The 22377-nt window shown below is 56.6% G+C and overlaps 1 protein-coding gene across 10 annotated transcripts in view; it reads right to left on the bottom strand.

Moving 5' to 3' along the window:
• The window catches only part of DAB2IP (DAB2 interacting protein), a 211369-nt gene that overhangs the window by 16166 nt on the left and 172826 nt on the right, over positions 1-22377 (bottom strand). For all 10 annotated transcript variants that reach the window (XM_039474934.2, XM_039474938.2, XM_074395286.1 and 7 more), the window contains 7 exons: positions 12127-12280; positions 10264-10362; positions 8832-9386; positions 5666-5810; positions 5436-5580; positions 2604-2840; positions 700-901 (listed from right to left, as the gene is read on the bottom strand). In XM_039474934.2, coding sequence (XP_039330868.1) covers positions 700-901; positions 2604-2840; positions 5436-5580; positions 5666-5810; positions 8832-9386; positions 10264-10362; positions 12127-12280 — 1537 coding nt within the window. The remainder of the gene's footprint in view (positions 1-699; positions 902-2603; positions 2841-5435; positions 5581-5665; positions 5811-8831; positions 9387-10263; positions 10363-12126; positions 12281-22377) is intronic.

The following is a 22377-nucleotide window of genomic DNA, read 5'->3' as shown; positions in this document are numbered from 1 at the left end:
GAATGGGACCAGGAGGCATGAAGGGTCTGCCAGGCCAGTTTCAGCACTTTACAAAAGTAAGGTGGTTCCCTGGAGCCCTAGAAAGCAACAGATATTCAGGAAGTAGTTCCTGGCAGACCCAGCCCTAAAGTTCAAGAACTAGTTGCTCACTGTGTGGGCTGAGGCTGGGGACCAGTGAAGTCTCAGGCTAGGGAGGGCTCACTTCAGGTGACTGCAGCAGTGTCAGAGGTGTCTGGGGAGTAACCTTGTCAACTGATGGTCAAGGGCAATCCTAGAAAAGTTTCCAACTTCCTGCTGGACAAGTGGAGGTACAGGGTCCTGAGTCATCTTCCACACACAGGTGAATTCATGATCTGATTCCATTTCTCACATGCTCCAGCAGGAAGCACAGTGGAGCTTGTCCACCAAACTGAGTGCACAGGGCATGCGGCACGCCCCAGCCCCAGTACCCTGAGTGGGGCTGCCTTGGCAGATGCCGCTGAGTCAACACAGCATTTGCTCTCAGAGAAAATGGGGCCCACATAGCCGCAGTGTGCTCTGACAGGACCTGGGCCAGAGCCCTGGGCTCCTGGTACCCAGTCAGCTCCTGATCGTGCCACAAGGGCGAACTCTCTGCCCTCCGTGGTTACTCTGGAAGGGGGAATACTATAAGCCCAATGGCAGCTTTTGGCCCCACCTCCGCCCCATGGCGACAGGCACCTGCTCCAGCTGGCTGACGGCCTCCCAGAGCAGTGAGTGCAGGCTGGAGAGTTCACGGCCCAGGTCGATGTAGCCCTCGAAGCCGGCAGTGTTGGAGAGGGTCTCGGGGTTGGAGATCTCCAGCAGGAAGCGCTGCATGTTGGTCCACTCATGCTCTAGGAACTGGTTCATGAAGGACATGTACTCCTCCTTGCTGCCGAATCTGGAGAGAGGGCAGCTGGGTGAGCACTCCAGGTCCAGGCAGGCCCTGCCCAGGAGGTCTCTCTGCTGAGACACCACCACCGCTTGACCCATTATGGCCGGCTCCCACCCCACTCACTCCCCAAGTCAGCTTATCTGCTCCGACCCAGGTTACCAGGGCTCTCCTTGCTTATGGCAAGTCCAGCAACCCTTTTCTGAGGCTTTTCTCTCAGGACCTGGAATGTTCCGTGTTCCCCAAACACTGCCTGTTAACAGTGTCCTTCCGCTTTTCCTCCAAGTTTCACTGCCCTGGTGTGCAGATGATGCTCAAATCCATGCTCAACCCAGGTTTCCCAATGAGCTTTCAGACATGTATTAATATATCCTCAGGCACCTCCCCTGGAAGTCCCTCCTACTCGGCCTGGCCACACCTGAAGTCATCACCATCACCCAAACCCATGCCCTCCTCCTGAGCTCCCTACCCTAAGTGGAGACCCCACTACCTACACAGATACTGAGCCAGAGTCTGCCAGTTGTCCACTCCCCACTCTTCCTTGTTCCCAAATGGCAAGCCCATTGATTTTGCCTCTAATCACCCCTAACCTTGTCTCTTGCAGCCACCACCTCCTGCACCACCTCATCTCCCTGCAAATTTTCTGCTATTATTGCTGGAACCACAGCTGTGCTTTCTGCTCAGGTCTCCTGGCTAGCATCCTGCTCCTTCCAGCCCATCTGCCCACTGCTGTCAGGGTGAGCTTTTCAGAATCCAGAACAGATGAAGGCCATCCTCTCCCTTGTTTAAAACCCTCTGGTGGCTCCCACTACCCTGTCTGGCCTTCAGGTCCCTGTTGTCCTCTTAGGTCTCATGGCTGGCTCCTCTTGACCCAGCACAGTGCACGGCTCTCCCTGGCATGCCTGGCCTCTGCTCCTCTTCCTTGAGACAATCAATGTCTCACCCTGACATGCAGCTGGCGGATCATGTCATCTTGGAGGCTTTCCTGTCTCCTCTCCCAACAAGCTGAGGGCCCTCCTAAGAGGCTTGTGTGTGTCTGTCACTGCTCTCCTGCTTATTCCACACATCTCCCTGGCTGAAGTGCCAAGCGCCACCAGGGCTGATTCATCTTGGTACCGTCAGAGCCCAGCACACGGAGGGCCCCAGGATGAGGCTCAATCCACGATTTGAGAATGAACAACAGTGAGATGATCCAGCCCTTCCACTTCCACCTGCTTGTTCTAAGGATGCAGCCGAAAACACCAATAGTGCTTTATAAGCAAAGAAAGACATCCCGACAGCATTACGCCAGGATGGTGGTATCCAACCCAAGTGCCCAAGCACAGGGAATGGGTTAAGGAAATATGGGCCAGTCCCCCTTTGCAGGAATATTAGTCATTTATTTCCAAACAGGGCTTAATGAATGTTTAGGGATATGTGAGAATCCTTATAATCATTCATTAATTCAAAAAAGTAGAAGGAAAAAAAATGTCTCATCTCATCACCTTTAAAAGTTAAGAAACACACCCAAATGACATGCACTTTGAGTAGAAGGATAGGGTGTGGAGATCTTATTTTGAAAAAAGTGGGAAGGAGAAGAACTGAGGATAACAGGGACAAAACTAGGGGCTGTTCATTGTCTCTGCCCAGCTTGGGGGCAAAAACACCCCAGAGCCTGCCTTGTGGATGCCAGCCCCGCCCGACTCTGCCAGGTGAGGGAGGAGGCACTCACTTGGCAAAGTTGGCCAGGTTCTGGGTGACCTTGGCGATGAGGGTGAGGGTGCGGGCGGTGCGGTCGTCGGGGTACTCCTGCAGCAGGTTGAAGAGTGAGGGCGACATGATGGCTGGGCAGAGGAAGCGCAGGAAGAGGGAGGCGCTGATGAGCCGCTCACTGATGTCCGGCCGGCCGCGGCTGCTGCACTCCTGCCTCCATGAGGCAAACACCTCTTTCAACTCCCTCGGGAAGACGCTGTGTAGGGACAGACAAGGGTGGGCTTGGCCATCAGGCAGGGGACCAGGACCGGAGTGCACAGAGCAGGAACCTGGGTTCCAACCTTGGCTCTACCTTGCCAGCTGCGTGAGGTCAGCCCCGCTGTCTGAGCTCTGAGGATGCAGCCAGTTGGGAAGAGCACTCAGCACAGGGCAGCCAGAGCAAGTGCCCAGGCAGTAGGAAAAGCGGGGAGACCGAGGCTCCCACCAGGCGGTGGGTTCTCTGTGAAGGGGAGGGCAGGTGGGATGGGAGAAGAGGCACAAGGAGCTGGCTCTCCGTCCTAACCAGAATCAACTGCTAAGGGTCCGTGCTGAACTGCCTCTCCAGCTTCTGGCCTGAGCCCTCCCCTCTTCTCCCCCAGTGTCTACTTCGTTTTCCAACCCAAACAGCAGGCATCCGGGTCTAGGGAGAAGTGAGGAAAACAGGAATAGACCGCTATTCCTTGGGTTCCCATCACTGGCTTTGAGCCTCACTTCCTTTGTCTGAATAATGTCATAGGAATCTGGGATTTCCTACAAGCTCAGAGTGATCCACCAGATGGGATTACCCCGATCACAGTGGAGAACATGGTTCTTCTCTAGACGGGGAGGGAAGGGGAGATAGTGACTTCCCCAGGGTGACAGAGTGAGTGGGCAGAGCTGGCCCTAGACAACAGGGCTCCTGGTTCTACTGGGCATCCTGGCCTGCCATAGTCAGGCCCACCTGGCCAATCTTTAAGTGGCTTTCCTATCTTTTTTACCTAACAGATGTATCTCTCACCCTGGGGCAGTCCAAGCCCCAGTGGTCCCTGAACCCAGTCTATACTTGGCTGTCATGAACTCAGGGTGATCTAACCAAGGCCTTAGCCCTCCTGGAAGGCTTTGGTTTTTTCTCCCTTAAACTGAGAGCAAGGCCTGCCCTGCCAAGCTCGCAGAGCCAAAAACCCCAAGACTGTAATAGGCCTGACCAACTTGAAATTTCTTCCCCCGCAGGCCCAGCGGCCGGCTCAGCAGGCTCTCCTGCAATGCATGCTGGCTGAACCATCAAGGGCACACCTAGCGGGTAGTGAAGGTGAGCCACCTTTAGCTCTGGCTCTCACAGTGCCTGACACAGAACTGGACAGGGGGCAGGTATTGAGTGGTGACATCTATCAATGGCCTTGTCCAGAATGAAGAGGTGCCTCTGACAAATGTCAGAAAGAGCAAATGGAAAATCCTGTCCACAACTATGTTTTCCCTGAGTCACATGCCCAGCCTGCCCTGAAGAGAGGGGAAAGGGGAAAGCACAGCCCAGCTGGTAATGGGAAGTGCATTCCCGGAGAGTTCAAGGCCCTACAGTCACTCTCCAGCCCAGGCCCAGGGGTGTGGAAAGCTGCACATTTGTGGCCCATCTTGAGGTGCCGACTCGGCCCAGGCATGCACCTTGCGCAGCCCAGGAGCTAAGGCCCTGGGTGCCCATCCTCCTGGCCCTGCCCATTCCCCTTGCCTTTTCCTGTCCTTGAGGAGCAGCAAACACTTCCCTGGCCTTCAAGTGCGCCCAGCCCTGGGCTGGTGGGCTCACCTCCCCTCAGGGTGCCCCAGCATGTGCAGGAAACATTTCAGGCATAGGTACAACCCTATCCTGATGGGATCAAGGCTGCGATGGAGGGGACCAGGCTGTGTGGCCTTGAAGCAGGAAGGGCAGGAGCATGTGCAGCTCCAGGTGCAGGTGAGCGAGAGGCGAACCTAACAAGGAGGGAGGTGAGGCCGGGGAGGAAGTCGTGTCAGGAGAGGCTGCGGATAGAGGCTTGGGTGGCCGTAAGCCCTGAGCTGGAGGGGAACACAGGTTAAATGTGGGCAGCTCCTCCGGTGTGAAAATGAACCCACTGCTTGGGCTGACAGCGAGGCCCTCCTGACAGTCCCGTGTTGCCACCACAGACAAGGCTGTACTTGGCACCAGGCCGGCTGGCCACCACACACATACCCCAGGAGTAAGCCAGTGGCCGTGAAGCCGGCCTTACCACAAATTTCCACGGGGCTGATTCTGGCCCTGTTGAGGGGCCTGTCTGAGCCGTCCACTGCTGCGTGCCCTGCTCCTGTCCGGGGCTGGCAGAGCCTGCAGATCCCGTTCTACTTCAAGCCCATCCCTTCTTCTCTTTGTTCTCTAGTCCCAGCAAGAGGCCTGCCTGGTGCTCAGGCCCCCAACATGCCCCTTCTGGGTCCCATCACAAGGCTGTGACATGAGCACCTTAGCTCCCAGGGATAGGTGAGGAGCCTCAGGTGAAGCCATCCACCCACCCCAAGTGGGGGCCCACGTAGGGCCTTCAGTCTCACTCCTGCTGCAGTCCAAGCACCCACATTAGCTCCCGGCACATGAAAGGCACCCTCTCACCACCAGAGACAGTGGACTGGCATGTCCAGCTTCTTCCTACCACAACACCACGAAACCACAGCAACGTGCTGGACACTACCCTGCCTGAGAGCGCGAAAGGGACTAGGTCAGGAGACTGGCAAGTCAGTACAACTCAGGACCAGGGAGCACCAGGCGCACTGCGGGAGCCAGACACTGAAGGCCGGGGAAGGTGGCGGGGTGGGGAGGCCTGGGAGCCGCACTGACCAGTAGGAGTTGATGATCTTGCAGAAGGCCAGCTCACAGCACATCTTGAGGTTGCCCTGGTGCTCTGGGAGGTCAGCAGCCGAGCACTTGCTGGGGTCCACCTCGCAGTTCTCATCCGACTCGTACAGTGCTTTGATGAACTCACCTATGGCCAAGTGGGCAGGGAGTGGGGAGTGAGGATCTAGCGGGCCCTGCCCCACCCTCTGCCCCCTTGCCAGCCCACTCCCTACCTAGGGCATCCTGCAGGTACTTCTGGCCCACTAGCTTGAGGTACTCCTCGATGGCCTTGGTGGCCAGTGTGTTCTCCCGGAAGATGAGGTGCTCGTTGTCCCCGCAGCGGTCCACCTCTGACATCATCAGGTCTGTCAAGAAGTCCTGGGGAAGCAAGAGGTGGGAGAGCAGGGCCTGAGCTGGCCTGGCATGTAGGACCCTAGGATTCCAGACCTGGCCAGAGAAGCCGTGGCATTTTGAGGCTGCTCCATCACCAAGCAGTGGAGGGCCCCAACAGGAACAATGTGCCCGCCTTTGGGGGCTGCTGGGGAGTGTGGCAGGGCAGGCCCCCCAGCCAGGGGATGAGCCTAGAGCTAGTGACAGCAGAGCTGGGTCCACGGATGGCGGCAGCCTGAACAGCAGCATGCCTCATGGAGTCATTAGCCCCCACTACAGAGAAAGGGTTCATTTCCATGTACAGCCCTGATCAGGCCTGGCCCGGGGACCACAGCAGAACTCGCCTCTCCCCCACCAACAGTGTCAAAGAGGACAAATGAGGCTGCCCTGTCTCACAGTAAAAATGGTCACCAGTATCCACCTGTGACTGATGGGGGCTCCCTCTGTACAGCCCCACTACCCGGGGAGATGGTGAGCCACCAAGCTCTGGCAGGTGAGAGCAGGAACTGACGTGCAACTGGCTGGGGAGGGAAGGTGGAGGCGCCACCGCCACGTGGCAATCCAGGGTAGCAGCCCCTGGCCCATCAGGTCCCACACACAGTGTTGTGGGAAAACCCCAGCAAAGGAGCCTGAACCCACATCTTCTACTAACTCTAGCACCCATGTGGATACTAACTCCCTCCCTCTCGAGCCCCCACTTCCTTGTGCTCACAAACAACCTGTGTCTTCGTTGGGGGTGGGGGAAGGTGGGAAAAACTGTCAGGTTTCAAGGGAGGGTGACAGTCAAGGCAGGGGGCCACCTAGCACAGAGCCTGCAAGGCACCCAGCGGGAGTGAACCCAGGTATCCATGCTCAAGAAATTTTTCACTCCAATGCCCACGACCTTGGGGTCCTTTAAAACAGAACTGAGTTTTAGACACAGGAACTCAGGCTGCACAGCAGAGTCACAGAGGGACAGCACAGGCCAAGGGGAAGCTGTTGTTGGCTTCCTGGGAATCATGGGGCCTGAGGACCCCTTCCTGACCGGTGGGCACCCTCCAGGGTCTCATTCTCTGAACACAGTGAAGCAGAGGTCAGAGCTGCATGTCCCTGGAGCTCCCCCATGGCTCCCGCTCAGGACCGCAGCCTTCCTGAACTCCTGCAATGAGTGCCAGGCGCCAGTGTGGGATGAGGAGAACCTCCTGAGCCAAGACCCAGTAAGCGGGAAACCAATACACACAGAGCAGGAAAATGACTTGTCCATGGCCACACAGTCACCTGGGGCCAGATCTGGTCCAAGTCCCTTGCTTCCCAGACCCTGTTACTCCTCCAGCCGTGGAGAGGGAGAGGGGCTAGTTCCCAAGTATTCCAGCGGTGAGGGCTTGGGGGCTCCAGTGTCTGTCACCCCAGCAGCACTACTTTCTAACCTTCTATATACTGCTCCCTAACCCCACTGAGGGCCTTCGGGGTTGGCTGGAGCCCTGGCTTCACCTGTCCCCACAATGAGCACCTGGACGCACCTATCGTCTCAGGCCACTTCAGGTAGGAATCCACTTCCCAGGCTAGGCCAGCCCCAGCCCAGTGCTGGGGACCAGGTACTGAAACATCAGAGACAGTTGCAGAAAAGGCTCCAGCCTCTGCAGCCCCTCTCACTCCCTCTCTGGTGCCCATGCGTCCTTGATTCATTCAGTTTCCCAGCATATATCCCCAGTGTCAACCAGCATGTTAAGGACGGGGCAGCCAGAGCTGGCCCAACGTGCAGCCTAGCCAGCCAAGTCTGAAGGTGGTGGGAGAGGAAGGGGAGGAGACAGTCCAACACCACGGAGGAAAACTGCTCCCCATCGCGGGTCCACGGGGAGGAAGTCCCCTCCCCAGCCCTGCACTTGCAGCATACACCAAGTCCAAGAGACAGGGAGGCTACAGAGGGCCTGAGGCTTCTAGCCACGGCCTCCCATTCCAGGGCCTCTAGGAACAGGTGAGAGGGTGAGGGGCCTCCATGGAGTCTTGTGCCCTGGACTCTGCCCTGGGGTACCTGGGGCATGGCTCCCAACTGTGCCTCTTCACCCTGGGCTAAAGGCCTAAGACCTTGACAAAGGGCACCCCTCAGCCACCTGCCACTTGGCTCACAACACACCACTGTCCAGAGGGCAGAGGTCCAGTCCCTAGCCCAGCACCAGGGTCCATCCACACTGCAGCGGCCTCAGGTCCAGCCCCCGTTTCCCACCCTCTTTGGGCAGCTTCCTGAATGGCAGGTGGCAAGTGTAAACACAGAAGGTCGCCTTTGAGGACCATAGATCATGCTCTACTACCTTCCTGGGGGCACCCTGGGCCAGGAGTCCATTTTGTCCCCAAACCAGGTAGGTGGGGCTGAGGCGTGGCTTGTTGGTGGGCTACTGGGCCCATCAGGAGTGGAAGGTGAAAGGGGTCATGGGGATGGATACTGAGCACCTCTGGCCCTGAACGAGGGCTTGCCTGGGTCTCAGATGATTCCTCCTTCTGTGAGGCTCTGGGGTGGGGCTGGCTAACCCTCGAATGGTACAATTTTGACTGCATCTACCTGTGTGAGAATCTGTGTGTCTGGGTGAGAGTGTGGGGTGAGGTGGGGCTGTGATGGTGGTTCATCTGTGTGTCCTGCTGGGGAGGTCTGCCAAACTCTGTACCCACTCTTGGCTCACTGGGGCTGGCGGGATCTGCGTGCTAGGACGGCCGGGCCACCAGGTCTGTTCCCCCCGACTTCAGGGGTCAGTCCTCTGCACCGGTGGTAAAAGGCACCTCAACCCAAGCCCATTCCCTCACTGCCAGCTGCAATCCCATCCACTGGCTCCACACAGGTTCAGTGATCAGCCCTGGCCACAGAGCAGGAGTACAAAACCCCCAGAGCATGACAGAACTCTTGGGTTTAGGGAGCCCATCTGGTAGTGACTGGGCCTCAAGGCCTCCATTAGGCCTGGAATGCATGGATGTGGAAAAGGGCAGGTAACCCAGAACTGTCGCCCAGCCTGTGTTGGGAGCTGAGGGACCTGCACGCACCTTCACTTTGCCCGTGCTCTGCAGGATGTGCACCAGGGCAGATGCCATCTCCTCCTTGGTCTTGGCACTGAGGATGGGCTCGAGGGCTGCACACAGCCCCAGGTAGTGGTTGGTGATGTGCTCAGCAAACTCTTTGTACATCTCCATGGGCAGGATGGTAATGGTTTGGTAGCGCGCCTTGATGCGGATCATGGGCCCAGGGCCCTTGCCACCCTTAGGGTTGGGTGTCACCACTGGGTACCACTTCTCCACGAACTGCCGCCCAGCTACCGAGGCAGCGGGCAGGCTCACCAGGCCCAGGTAACTGTTGCGCTCCTTTTTCTTCTTCTTGTCAGTCTCCCGGTACAGGTGGACAGTGACTGTGCGCAGGGGAGGCAAGTTGTGGAACTCGAAGTGCTCGCCCCAGAAAACATTGTCCGTCTTGAGCTTGCCTGTGGTGCGGGCGTAGAGCACGTCGTCCAGGCACAGTTCACACAGGTACTTCTTCTTGGCGGGCAAGTCCTTGGCCTCGATCACCCACAGCTTCAGGATGTGCTCCACACGCCGGCTATTGTCCTGCATGTGCACAGGGAGTCCAGGGTGGTCAGCTGGGGGGTGCCACGTGCAACCCCCAAACAACCCAGAGCCTGAGAGAGTCCTCAGACCCAGGAGGAGCTCTGAAGGTGGAGCCGGCAGTGGGCGCCTAGGCCCTGAGTCAGTAAGAGACGGGGCCTGATGGGCAAGGGCTGGATCTCTGGTCAACCTCACACAAGCTCACTCACCTTGGGTAAGTGACTTAACTGGAGCCTTGGCTTGCTTGTCTATAAAACAGGAAAGATAACCCCCATCTCACGAAGGGTGAGACTAAAGGAGGCCAGCACAATGCCTAGCACGTCACAGGCTTTGAAGCCATTATTAACTCTTCCTTAATTTGCTGATCTGTAAAGTAACTTAAGAGATGACTATGGTGACCAGGACTTGGTCAGGCCCTCAAGTCTGCTAGGAATACAAAGAAGCAGTGTCTGTCTGTGTCTGTGGGGGCTCCTAGGACCTGACGGAGGAGTCCAGGGGCAGTGGGAACACAGAGGGCACCAACCTGGGACAGAGGTCCTCACCTGGAGGAGGGGCAGACATCTAAGCTGGAATGGGACGATGAGCAGAAGTTGGTCAGCAGCTGGGGAGTAGGGACAAGGGGTCCCAGCAGAAGGACCCCAGGTTCCCCAGCCCAGCCTCAATGTGTAGCTTAGAGAACAAAGGCACACAGCACGTGTCTCAACCTGGCCAATCAAACGTTTCTTTCAGAGTCCATCAATATTGTCCACTTGAGTCCTGCCTCCATGCAGGCTGACCACCCCCAATCCCAGACCACACCACGGAGATCATCTCCCTTGCTTCCCTGTGTCTGAGCCTACCACTGATCCCCTATGATTTGGTGAGAGGGGCGCAGGCTTACCTTGTTGGGGTGCACTGCCCGCCGCAGGTTCTCCATCCACTTATCTCGCTCAGCTGCAGACCGGCAGGAAAAGCACTTGCTTCCTGATGATGTCGTCACCTGCGGGGAGCGGGCAAGGCAGTGTTACAAGGGAAGGGGCCACAGTAAGGGCAGACAAGGATAGAAGACGACCTTTGAAGCTCAGGGGACTCTGGTCGCCAGGTCTGCACCACAGCCTCAGGAAGGAGCCAGGACAAAGCTCACATGATGCCTCTATTTCACATTTTGCAGGAGATACACTGAGACCCACTGTCCCGGGGCAAGTCAGCAGCCGGAGAGTGGCCCAGTCCTGCACCAGTGGGCTCCTCACTCATTCTTCAGTGCCCTCTGTTCAATAGGAAAACATCTTTTTAACTCTATCCTACCTCTCCCTGAGATGGGAAGAGGGAAGGAACGAAGACCTTACCCAGGTCAGAGGGCAATGCTTAACCCAAGCATACCTGCCCTAAAAGCGAAACCACAAGAACCAAGGAGATAATGAAAGGTAGGTACCACAGTCCCTCAATCCTCGACTGACGTCTCTGAGGGTTTTCTTCCACAAGCAACAGTGACAATGATGGTAATATAAGCCTGGTATTTTTTATGCCAGACCAGAAAATGAGACTTGGACTCTCTGGATGTGCCAGGTCCCAGGGTCCCTGGTCCCTGACCCTTCTCCTCTCCTCCCTGTCTGCCTCTCACTCATCCTCAGGTCCAGCTTAGACAGCTCCTCCAGGTAAGGGGGCCAGTTGGGGCGATTCCTGCTGTGTGTTCCCACTGCCCCCAGCAGCAGACCCAGGGTTCTGCAGGGGAAGCACACTCCACCAGGCATTCGAGGGCCTGTACACTCCACAGCACCCCCTGCTGTGAACCAGCAGACAGGGCCATCTTCACCCTATCTCTGGCAAGGAAGTCAGAGCCCAGATCAAACCCAGCTTGGCCAGGGGTCCTGAACCAGAAATGGCATCCAGTGGGCACAGGGTATGGGGTAGGTACCAGGTACCATTCTGTTTTTTTTTCCCCAGGGCTGAGGGTGGCAAGAGATTGTCACACTAGTCCCCAAGTGGCTGCTTTCCACTATCAGGCTCATTCCTCTACCAGAGAGCTCTCCTGATTAAGCATGATTATTGGGGGTAGGAATCTTCCCAGAAACCAGTAGGAAGCAATATGAATAACTGCAGAAACAATTAGGAGGAACTCCCAGGAACACTTGCAGCAATAGTAACCCTACTCCTGGCTTGGTCTCAGCCTTGCTGTGTGACCTCTGATGTCTTCATGCCTTCTCTGAGTCTCAGATCCCCATTTACTATGAGAGACTAGACAGGTCATCCCCAGGTAACACCCTTGCCCAGGGTGGGTCACTGACTCTGCAATACAACCTCAGGTCGCAGAATGGCAGGGCAGCAAAGATTTGGGCTCTTATTGTTCACAGACGGGAACAGGCACAGAAAAGGGGAGACTCTGTGCTATCCACACTGCATTTGGGGGTGAGCAGGCTCTAAGACATGGGCTCTGGTGCTTCAGAAATTCAGGCTTTTCCCCTCTCACTGTCACCCACTGAGGGCCCCAGCAGCTTCATGTTAGCATGAAGAACAGGTGCTGGCCCACTTTCAGAGAGCCTAGAGAACAGAAAGGACAGTCCCCACCCCAGCTCCACTTGGTCTCTTAGGAGCTGAAAGCTATCAGTAAATAATAGCCACTGTCCACAAGAGCCTGGCCACTACTCCCATGACCCTGGCCCCTGCTGAGGCCACAGTGAACTGGACTCCAGGAGGATGTCTGGAGGAGACCAGCCAGGCCAGGAGAGGAGGGGGTGTCCACCCCAACCCCTGAGTTGGGACCCACCTCGAAGCAGTAGTCTTGGCCAAGGATGCTGCTGTGCACGGGCTTGATGACCACCTCTTCCTCCATGCTGAGGTCCAGCGCCTCCACCGCACTGCTGGGGCTGAGCAGGGACTCGTGGGAGCGAGACTCCTTCAGCCTCGGCATCAGATGGGACCTGGGGTTGCAGTAGGTGTGTCAACCTGGGCCCCATCCCGCAGGCTGGGCCAAGCTGGTTGCCACATCCCACCCATCTGCCCCGCCCCTGCCCCTCCTGGGAGGCAGTCACTTCTCTCCACTCTCTTTCCTTTCTTTTCTTTTTTTTTTTTTTTTTTGAGACGGAGTTTCACTCTTGTTACCCAGGCTGGAGTGCAATGGCGCGATCTCGGCTCACTGCAACCGCCCCCTCCTGGGTTCAGGCAATTCTCCTGCCTCAGCCTCCTGAGTAGCTGGGATTACAGGCACGTGCCACCATGCCCAGCTAATTTTTATTTTTAGTAGAGACGGGGTTTCACCATGTTGACCAGGATGGGCTCGATCTCCTGACCTCGTGATCCACCCACCTCGGCCTCCCAAAGTGCTGGGATTACAGGCTTGAGCCACCGCGCCCGGCCTCCTTTCTGTCTTAAGACAGATCTGGGGGCAGGGCCATCACAGAGACTGGTGGAAACCTTCTCCGCACTAAGGTGAGCATTAGGTGACTACTCTGGGGTTAACATTAGCAAGTAAGCCTGCAGGGCAGGGGCCAGCTTGGCTCCTGAGCAGCCCCGGAGACCCAGGGAAGGCTCACCTGACCCAGGCAGCTGCCTGTAGTTCTGGGGCCTTGCCCATTTCCCCTCCCTTTTGCACTGGTCCCTGTCCAAGCCTGAGCAGTCACTCTGTCCCAACATTTATCCAGCACACCACTGCTAACAGCCCTTCATCATACGCTGTCCCACACTACCAGCCCCACACAAGGGAGAACCATAGGGACCCTGCTGCTCCCATCTTACAGATGAGGACAGCGAGAGGTCAGTCTCAAAGCAGAAGGGATGCAGCAGTCTGCACAGTACCCAAAACACACACTCCATCAGGGTGAACATGCTGGGGCTCGGGGCCCAGGTCAGCAGGTCCAACACAAGCACAGAGAACACAGGGCTGATGCCACCTGGCACCCAAATGCAGACCAGGCCTGGGCCCACTGCTCCCCTGCTGTGTGGCCCTGGGGAAATCGTCTCCCTCTGAGCCTCAGTTTCCTCAGTGCATCACATGGAAAGCACCTCAGATGATACCTGCTCCAAGGTTAGGTAAAATCTCTTTCCAAAGTCAGTAGTACAGAGCAGTGTCTTCCTAAAGCCCCAGCCCTGACGGTGGGACACAGGAAAAGCGTAAAGACAGGCTGGGTCTGTTAAGACCACCTCTGGTGCAGAAGCTGCACCCTGCTTGTGTCCAGGGCTCAAACCCTGGGATTGGTGACAAACCCGATCCAGGCTTAGCCCACATGGACCTCCTACCGTCAACCCCCTATGTCCTTTGGCTCCTGGCTCCAGTGGTCCAAGTGCTCAGTCCATCATTCTCTTCCTGCCTCTCCAAAGACCCCTGCCTTGGGCCATGCTGAGGCTTGGCCCCTGACCTGGGGGGCCTGTGGCTTGGCAGAGCCACCAGACACTTCCCTGGAGGGTAAATACCTGTACATTCATTTCTGTGACTGCCTCGGGTCAGGGGACTGAGGCCCACTCTGTGGGTGCTCAGAAACCCAGAGTTGAGCAGGAAAATCCCTGCTCAGAGGGACTCAGGTTGACAGAGGCCACCCTCCCACCCCAAGCTCCACATCTCCACGGCAATAGCCCTCTGAGCATAAGAACCCTCCCTGACATGGAGTCCCATGCTAGATGCCGTATGGAGTCAGAGCTGAACCCCAACCCTTAGATACTCCACAGAGGCCAGCCTGGAAGACCCAATCAACAGGCTCCCTCTGCCTCTCCAAGTCCAGCACAAAGCTGGCCTCTGAAAGCAGAGGGTATGCACAGAGCCAGAGGAAGGCTGTGAGACAAGCTCAAGGCAGGGCAGGGCCTTCCCAGCTTCCTCAAGGACTCCCTCCTGGGGCTTCCCGCTGTGGCCTAAGCCCATGGGCATGCTCAGCATGTGCCTCTGTTCCTCCGGGGCGCCCTCCCTGGGAGGCCCAGTTCACAAAGGGGCACTGTGGCCGACCCGACACATCACACCGCTGTGTTGAAACAGGCCTCTTCTCCCAATGATCCTTCAAGGCCCAGCCTCCTCCCCGTCACGGCAGTGGCCAATGCCATGGGTGGGCCTGTCCTCCCTGGGCTGAGATTCCACCTGAGCCACCCACTTCCCAGGGCAGACTCCAGGCCTCCCTCCCACATGGGGCTTCATACCTCAGAGGAAGAGACGCCCTGCCTGATGGTAGGGAAGTCACCCTGGCTGGGAAGGGCTGGGACTCACAGCACCATAGGCCTGACATCTGGAACCCAGCTGCTTTCTGGCCTAGCTTGGAAAATCTCTGCCAGGTAAAGATGTTGGGAGCCAGGGAGGGTGGGGTAGGGACCCAGGAAGTACAGAGTGGGGAACTGGGTAGCTGATGAGCTGAGGCCGCCTCCTGCCTGGGACGCAGGAGTGAGCTGGCTGTGGAGAGGAAAGGCGAAGCATGCTTCAGCAGGCTGGGCCTGCCCAGGGAAACCTAAGGAGACCCTGATCCTGTAACCCCAGGGTCCAGCAGGCCCAGGCCAGACCCCAAAACAGCCAGATCCTGGAGCCTGTGGTTGCAGAGTCGTCCCCTTCCTTTCCCTCCATCCTGTCCCACAAGCAGGCTCTGGCTGGCCTGGAAAGGATCCTGGCAGAAGAGAGGGCTGTGGGGAAGCTCAAGGCCCTTAGGACACCCTGGATTGGCCTACTTTGGCAACCCTGACTCTTCCCGCTTCCCTGGGGGCTTTTCCAAAGGAGGGGTGTAGAGCAGAGGCTGCATCCACCCTGCAGCCCAAATTCCCTAGGAGGAAGAGGAACAGGGCAACACAACCCCGCAGAGGCCCAAGTGGTTCCTGCAAGGTCTCCCAGGCTACTCTCCCTGGATAGTAGAGCAAGTGGGTGGTGAAGGCAGGGCCAGTGGACCTGCACTCTCTCACTCCTGTTCCTATGCATTTCTTCCTGACCAGCCTGGAATCTACGGGCCCTGACACACAGTGTCCTTGATTCCTACCCTATCTGGGCCCAGAGGGAGCTGGTCTGCTGTGACCCTGCCAGGGTGTGCCCATGGAGGCAGCTGATAAGATGAGGGGGCTCAGGAAGGAAAAATGGTCATTTGGTCACTTCCTGAACCCAGCAGGACCAACTCATGGTCTAAGAACCACCTCTGGGAAGCCAGCCCTGTCCTGTGCCTGCAGCAGCCCCTGGCCACTCCATAGCAGAGACTACCTGCTCCTTCAGTCACCCAAGGCAGGCTTCTCCCCGGCCCTGGCTTCGTCCTGTGCCGGCATTGTTGGGCCACTTCCTTTTTCTCTGCTAGCCTCTGCCTTGTCAAGCTAGGGAAGCAGCGTATCAGAGGCAGGGCAGGAGATGGGCACCAGACTGCCCAGGCTCCAAGGGGGCAAGGCTAGGCACAGCCTCCCCACCTGGGACGCTCAGGTGAAGGGAGGTGAGCAAGCACTGGTTTCTACCTTGCTCCCACTCCACTCCCAGGAGGGGACGCTTGTAGGCACCCACCTCTAGTCAGCACAGGGTGAGCACCCAGTTGGTCACTTGCACATCCCTTTTTTCCTATTTCAACTGCACACAGCCCTGCCAGGGGTTTTCATCTACCCATTTTACAGAAAGGTATAACAGGGTCAGGGAGGAGCAGTTACTCGAGCTGCTCAAGGCCCCCTGCTGGGATGGGAACCAGGTCAGTCCAGGAGCCCTGACCACAGCTGCCCTGTGTGGTGTGGTATCTAGGGGCCGATGCCCTTACTTTCAGGGCCTCTGCTCTCCCCCAGCCCTGGGTCAGGTCCTTCTCTGTTGCTCAAGGCTGAGGTGGGAGGGAAGGTGTTCCGACTGCATGGCCCACTTCATCGCCTCGACCCTGTGCCCAGCTCAGTCTCACGATGGCTTTCCCCTCTCACATCCTGTGGTCCTTGGAGACTAGAGCTTTGGTCCCCTAGGCGAGGTGGCACCAAGGAGGGCAAAAGGCCTTCACATGGGGATTCCACCCCTGCAAATCACTTCCATGGCCCAGGTCTGAGCTACTTCTTACAACGACCCTGCCAGGACGTCACACGCCTACTCTAGAAGCAGGTCTCAAACCAAGGAGTGGGCTCCACACTGTCTGCCCCTCCTCACCAAGGCAGAGCTGGCATCCCCAGGACAGGCTTATCTTGGACCACACATCACAGGAACCACCCCACAAGTCACTTCACAGAATCTCCACGAGCCCAAGAGGCAGATGCTGACCTCGCCCCGCTTTACACAAGAGAAACAGGCCTGCCAGGGAGGGCAAGATATGTGCCCAGCATCCCATCTTTGCTTTAGTGTGGCTGCCACACCCAAACCTTTGGGGTCCACTTCCTCACCTGAAAAAGGAGGGAGGAGGCTTGCTTCACCCAGAAAACACAGGCACTTGGCACACACGCAAGGTGCTGTGAAGGCGGCAACTTCAGCCCTCTGAGTTGTGGGGGTGAAGGGATCCCCTCTCAAGACCACACGGGATTCAATGCCAGCCCTGGAACTTGGCACTCCAGGCCACTGGCTGGCATCTACCTGCCTGCCCCAGCTGAACAGGCCCATTCTCGCAGCAGCCTGCCTGCTGGGCCCCTCCACACCAGGGAGCAGGAGTCTCAGGTGGGGTCCCAGGCACATGCTGTCCTCTCTGCCCAGAAGTCTCCTTCCCCTCTCCTATCCAACCTTCAACACCCAGCTTCAGTGCCCCTTCTTCCCTGAAGCCTTCCTGGAATCCCTGGGCAGACAGCCACATCCAGGTTGTGCTGGGAACGTCTGTCACAGAGCTTTCTCCCCTGTGGGTAGGTTTGGGTCTGGCTGGCTCCAAGGCCCAGAGCCTTAGAGTTCCTGGACCAAAACCCCAACACACCAGCAGCCAAGGTCAGCTAAGCTCAGAGGGAGCAGGAAGTCAGCAGGGATAAGGATAGTCCTCCCTCAGCCTGCAAATCCTGGTGATGTGGTTGTTCCCTTGGAGAAGAGACAAAGAAGGCCTGAGGGTGGGTCGTCAGAGCAGCTGCCTGTTCAAGGCCAAGTCCCAAGTGCAGCATTCCAGTGTTCATTCCAGAGTCTCCGGGAAATGCCCCTGCCTGCTCTGTCCAAGTACGGGGTGCTTCCCCCATCCCTTTCAAGGTTAAGAGGCTCATCCTACCCTCTGTGGTTGTACCCTGCTCCCCATAGCCCCAGCCCTGAGACACTTCTAAATGTGGCAAATCACTAGCGCCATGACAGCGCTCCAGGGACTAGAGGCCCTTTGCCTGTCCTCCATGGCATGGAATTCTTCCTGCTCCCAGGAACGGGGTGGTACCAGGATACCCAGGTCACACACAGGACAGTCAAGGCCACAGCTAGGGTGACCTGCCCTGGACTCCACTGCGGCAGAGGAGCTTGGCCAGGGCCTGGGAGGGCAGAGGGAAATGGGAGTTCCACTGGCCACCTCCCTAGACCACAGCAGCACCCTTCACTGGACAAGCCACTCCACCTAGCATGGCCTCCTCACTCCTGTCCTTCATCTCTTGCGTCGTGGCCTATAAGATAATCAAGTCCCAGATGCTGACGTCTGAGCCCTCCTGAAAGGCTCTTTGCACTACACCCTGGCCAAGTGACCTGGACTCTCCTCCCCAGGTACTTCCTGACCAAGCTGCAAACTCTTATCCTCCAAGGGCCCGTGTCCAAGCTGTCTCCTGAGCCTGCCCATTCTGCCTCTCCCTCCACTTCTCTGCCAAACAAAGTCCATTCTCAGTTTTCAAGGCCCAGCCCAATGTTGCCATCACAAAGCAGTCCCTGGTCTCTCCAGGCAGACAACTCACACCACGCTATCTAAACCGGCTCACAATCTCCCACCTGACCAAGATCACTTGTGTAGCTAGTGGCCGAGTCAGATGTGAACCCAGTTCAGTGGAGTCCAAGACTAACTGCACCAGCCTCAGCCTGGCCTTTCCATCATCCAGGGGTAACCCACAGCAGCCAGGCAGGGAGGAAAGGTCCACAGCCAGCTAACACACTAGATGTAACCCACTCACTCCAGGTGGGGAAGGAAGGGCTAGGGGATACAGGATGGGGCAGCCCCTGCCCAGGGACCAGGAAACGTGGGCACAAGGCACAGGGAGCCGCTGTGGGAGACAGCGTCAGGGCCCAACAGCAGCTCATTGTGAGGGGCAGCAGCAGAACAACAGGGACATTGTCCCAGCTCTTGGGGCCTAGCCTTATCTGATAGCCTTCCAGCCAACCCACAAGCTGTTTTTCAACTCTGATTCTTTTTTCTCTTAAAAGGTTAGTGACACAGAAGTTCAGCAAACTCATTATTCCAAGGAAGGAAAGGACCCCAAACCAAAACTTACAGTAATTAAAAAGCCCTAAAGGGTATTCTCAGCTACTGTGTGGGGGGAATTGAGAGTGGGATTGTTTGGCTGGGAAAGTAAGAGGCTCAGGGTCACCCTCCAAATCTCAAAAGCTCAGAGGGAGCTGTCCTGTGTAGCCCCAAAGGGCAAGGGTAGGACCAGGAGAGGCCACTTCCAGCTCAATCACAGATGTCCCCAAATGGGCCAGGCTCCTCTGGTTTTAGAGAGTGGGCTCCCTGTCTCTGGAAGTGTGCAAGCAGGAGCTGGGAGGCCCCTTTAAGACATGCTGCATGGTTAGGGCTGCCAGGGTAACAGGCTGGGCAGTGCACACAGGCAGGCAGTGGAGTGAGCCCTGGGATTAAACACACACACACACACACACACACACACACACACACACACGTACACAAGTGAATGCTACAGAAATGCACCTGCGGCTGCCAGCAAGACAGAGGGCCTAGTGTCAAGTGTGCCTGGCTGTAGAGCAAACCCAGTCTCTATTCCTTATGAAACACACAACCTTGGGTACTTTGAGTCATTCAACTCCCTAGGACCCAGTTTCCCCATCCACAGTGAGGGTAACGACAAACCTTCCTCACAGGTTACTCTAAGGAACAAATGAGACCATACAGGAGAGAGGGTCAAGAGGGCAGGGGTGTCAGGAATTCCCATCAGTTGCTTGTGACTGTTCATGCCACTTTGGTCTGTTCTATTCACCCACCTCACTGCCAGCCACGATGCTGAGCTGGAGAAACAGCCATGAACAATACTGGTAAATGATGCACACGCTGCTATCCCCTAAGGCTGATGTTTCTGGGATAGGTCATGCTTTTGACAATTTGGAGTGACAAGATATGGACTTCCCAGGCTGTTCCCTGTTCCTGTTCCGACAGCTCAAAATCTTTACATGCTCCATACCTCAGCTTTCCCCATCTGCAAAACGGGGATCAATCATATCTCCCCAAATGCTCTGGGATACCTCAAATTTCTTTAAAAAGCCCTTAATTTCCTGAAGCAAAATGAAAAGAGCAGAAGGTATGCCTAGCAGTGGGCAGTAGACCCCTGTGAGGGGGCCCTTTGGCCCCTTCTGCCTGTGACTTCCAAGCACAGCCATCCCCAGCCCCAGTCTCCAGCCCACCAGCCTGTGTGGTCCCAAGCCACTGACCACTGCCCCAACCAGATCTGGAAGGAAGAGAAACCCTGGACAAGGTTTGTCTCCATGGAGTCGGTGCCCACCTGAAGGCTGGCGGGGCCAGCTGGTTCTGGAGTCAGGATTTCAGCACTCTCTAGGCCCAATCAAGTCAGAACATGCCAATTATGCTTCTGCCTGTCACAGCCTGGCTGGTCTCGGGGCTGTGCTAGAAGTCTCTGCTCACATTGGAAGGAGACAGAGTCTGGACACGGTCAGAATGAATGTACTGACCTGCTGGGAATCAAGCAGCAGGACATAAACAGGGCAGTGCCCTGCCTGGTTATGTCCAGCAGAGCTCTCTCCTCAAGCCCAGCCTTGCCCTGCTGGCCTGGGAACCGACTGCTTAGAAGGCCAGTGCTCACTCCTGGCCCAGCTAGGATCCCAGGGGAGAGGAGAGGAATGCAGCTGCCTGGTGGCTCCCAGGGCCCTGGGGAGACAGAGCCTCTCCTAAAAAGGCAGAGAGGTTGGCTTCCCTCCCTGGGAAGGCTTCCAGGGACGACAGGGCCGAGAGGTGTGGTCCCTCTCAGCCCAGGGTTCCCTCGGGCCAAGGTAAGGGGCAGGTCCTAGCAGTCAGCAGGACCTAGTGTGACGCCCCCATACACACAGAGAGCCCTGAGCTGGGAAACAGGGAGGCACCTGGCCTTCTGCCCTCACCCCTGGGAGCCTGTGCTTTCCCCACATCACAGAGCTGAGCTGGCAAAGGAGGGTCCACACCCTACAACCAAAACAGAAGGATGGGGCAGCTCATTGCTTGCGACGGCTACAATGTAGCCAGAGGCCTGGTGTCCTGCGGTACCCACTATAGGCTGACCGAAGGAATGACACTGTGGCAGCCTGGACCTAACAGCCACTCACTAAGCACCTGCTACGTGCTAGCTGCAGGTGTTCTTACCAAAGGACACAGATCCTCTCACGGCCTTCCCCCAACAATGCTGCACAAAAGGCAGCACCGTCCCAGAATGGGAGAGCAGGGATTCAGACTCAGGTCCCAGGAACCCTGGCTCATGAGGCAACTTTTCCCGTACACACCCACTTAGTCCAAAAGGTTCACTGGAAGCTTTCTGTTTCTAAAGACGAAACAGAAGCTTGGAGACAGGGAGTGGCTTGGCTAGGTCACATGGTCCAGAAGTGAAAGCTGGGGTTCTAATGTCCTGGTCACCCTCTGCACCTGCTCCGCAGGGGGTTAGGCCTGGAGTCCAGGGATCCAATCATCCAGTACCCCAGCAAGGGCCCGTTCCTCTCCCCGAGGGAGTCCTAGGTCTCTGTCCCAGCTCTATCTAGAGTCTATGATAGACCTTGAATGCGTTTCCTCCCCTCTTTAGGTGCTGTTTCTTCACACGCTGAGCTACTTCAGAGAAAGCCACAAAAACCCTATGTCAAGTCCCTAGAACATAAGGGACAATAAACTATCACAACTGCTACCACCACCACCACCAGCATCTGTTAATAACATAATAGTAGCATCTCACTGCTGCCTGGGGCGAATTGGGCCAAAGCTCAGGGGTGACCAGGGATTCAATAGGGCGCTGGTACTGGCTCCTGAATGAGAGGCAGCCTTCAGCATCCTCTTCTCATACAAACTGTGCAGGCCTAACAGAGTTTTCAAAAAACAAGAACACAAAATTTACCTTTCCACTTATTTCTTTTTTTGGGGAGGGGGGGCATGCAGAGAGACAGAGAGAAGAAACAAAAAACTTTCCATCTAATCCCCAAAGTCATCCTGCAGCCGGAATAATTTCAGGTTTTTAATCAATAGCTGTCAGACTTGTCAAATTACTTTGGGGACCACAAAGCAGTTTTTAAACATTCATAAACCTCAGTAGAACAGCGAAGTGCCCTGAATTTTAAAAGAAGAGCATCTACGGAACACTCATGGATGAGGGTAAGTGGTGGGCAAATCGAAAATGAGCTGTGGCCTGGCTGCCGCTGCCCCTCCTACTTCTGCGCAGTGACAACTCTCCAGCCCTCCCTGGCCTGTAGGAAAAACTACCAGGCTTGGCCTAGCCACTCAGAAAGTTTAGGGAGGGTGACAGCCCCGCCCCCCCCACCGACTCCCAACCCCAGGAAAAGAGCCCAACTCCCCTGCACCTGGGGCTCCAAACCCAGACACAACTGCAGCAACCCTGAAGCTCCCAGGCTCTAGAACCCATCACAGACGTGCAAGCCCACTGCCCTCCCCCAATCTCTCCATTTGGATCACTCCCGAGAATGTTTCAAGGCCCTGACCCAGGCACTCCCTCTCCTTGAGCTCAGTCTGTGCCTGGCTCCTCCTCACACGTGAACAGACCTATGCATCATGGCTTGAGTGGGACTGGTTTCTAACTGGTCCCCGCACCTCCAACAGCCACCTAAGGGCCCTGGGGATGCAAGACCCAAGTGGGAAATGATAATGAAACAAAAAGAATAAACGAGCTGAAAAGTGAGAATTTCATTCTCCAGGAAGTGCTTCCCTCTGACTTACCTAATTCCTCCCAGCTCTCCACATCCAGGAAGCCCTCCCTAGCCCATGCTTAGCCCCTCAACAGAACGTGGAGACAGAGGCAGCATCTTCTTCCATTT

The sequence above is a fragment of the Saimiri boliviensis genome, chromosome 2, assembly GCF_048565385.1.
Source record: "Saimiri boliviensis isolate mSaiBol1 chromosome 2, mSaiBol1.pri, whole genome shotgun sequence".
Lineage (NCBI taxonomy): Eukaryota > Metazoa > Chordata > Mammalia > Primates > Cebidae > Saimiri > Saimiri boliviensis.
Note: the sequence above shows the minus strand (reverse complement) of the source record. Positions and strands in the feature narration are given on the sequence as shown.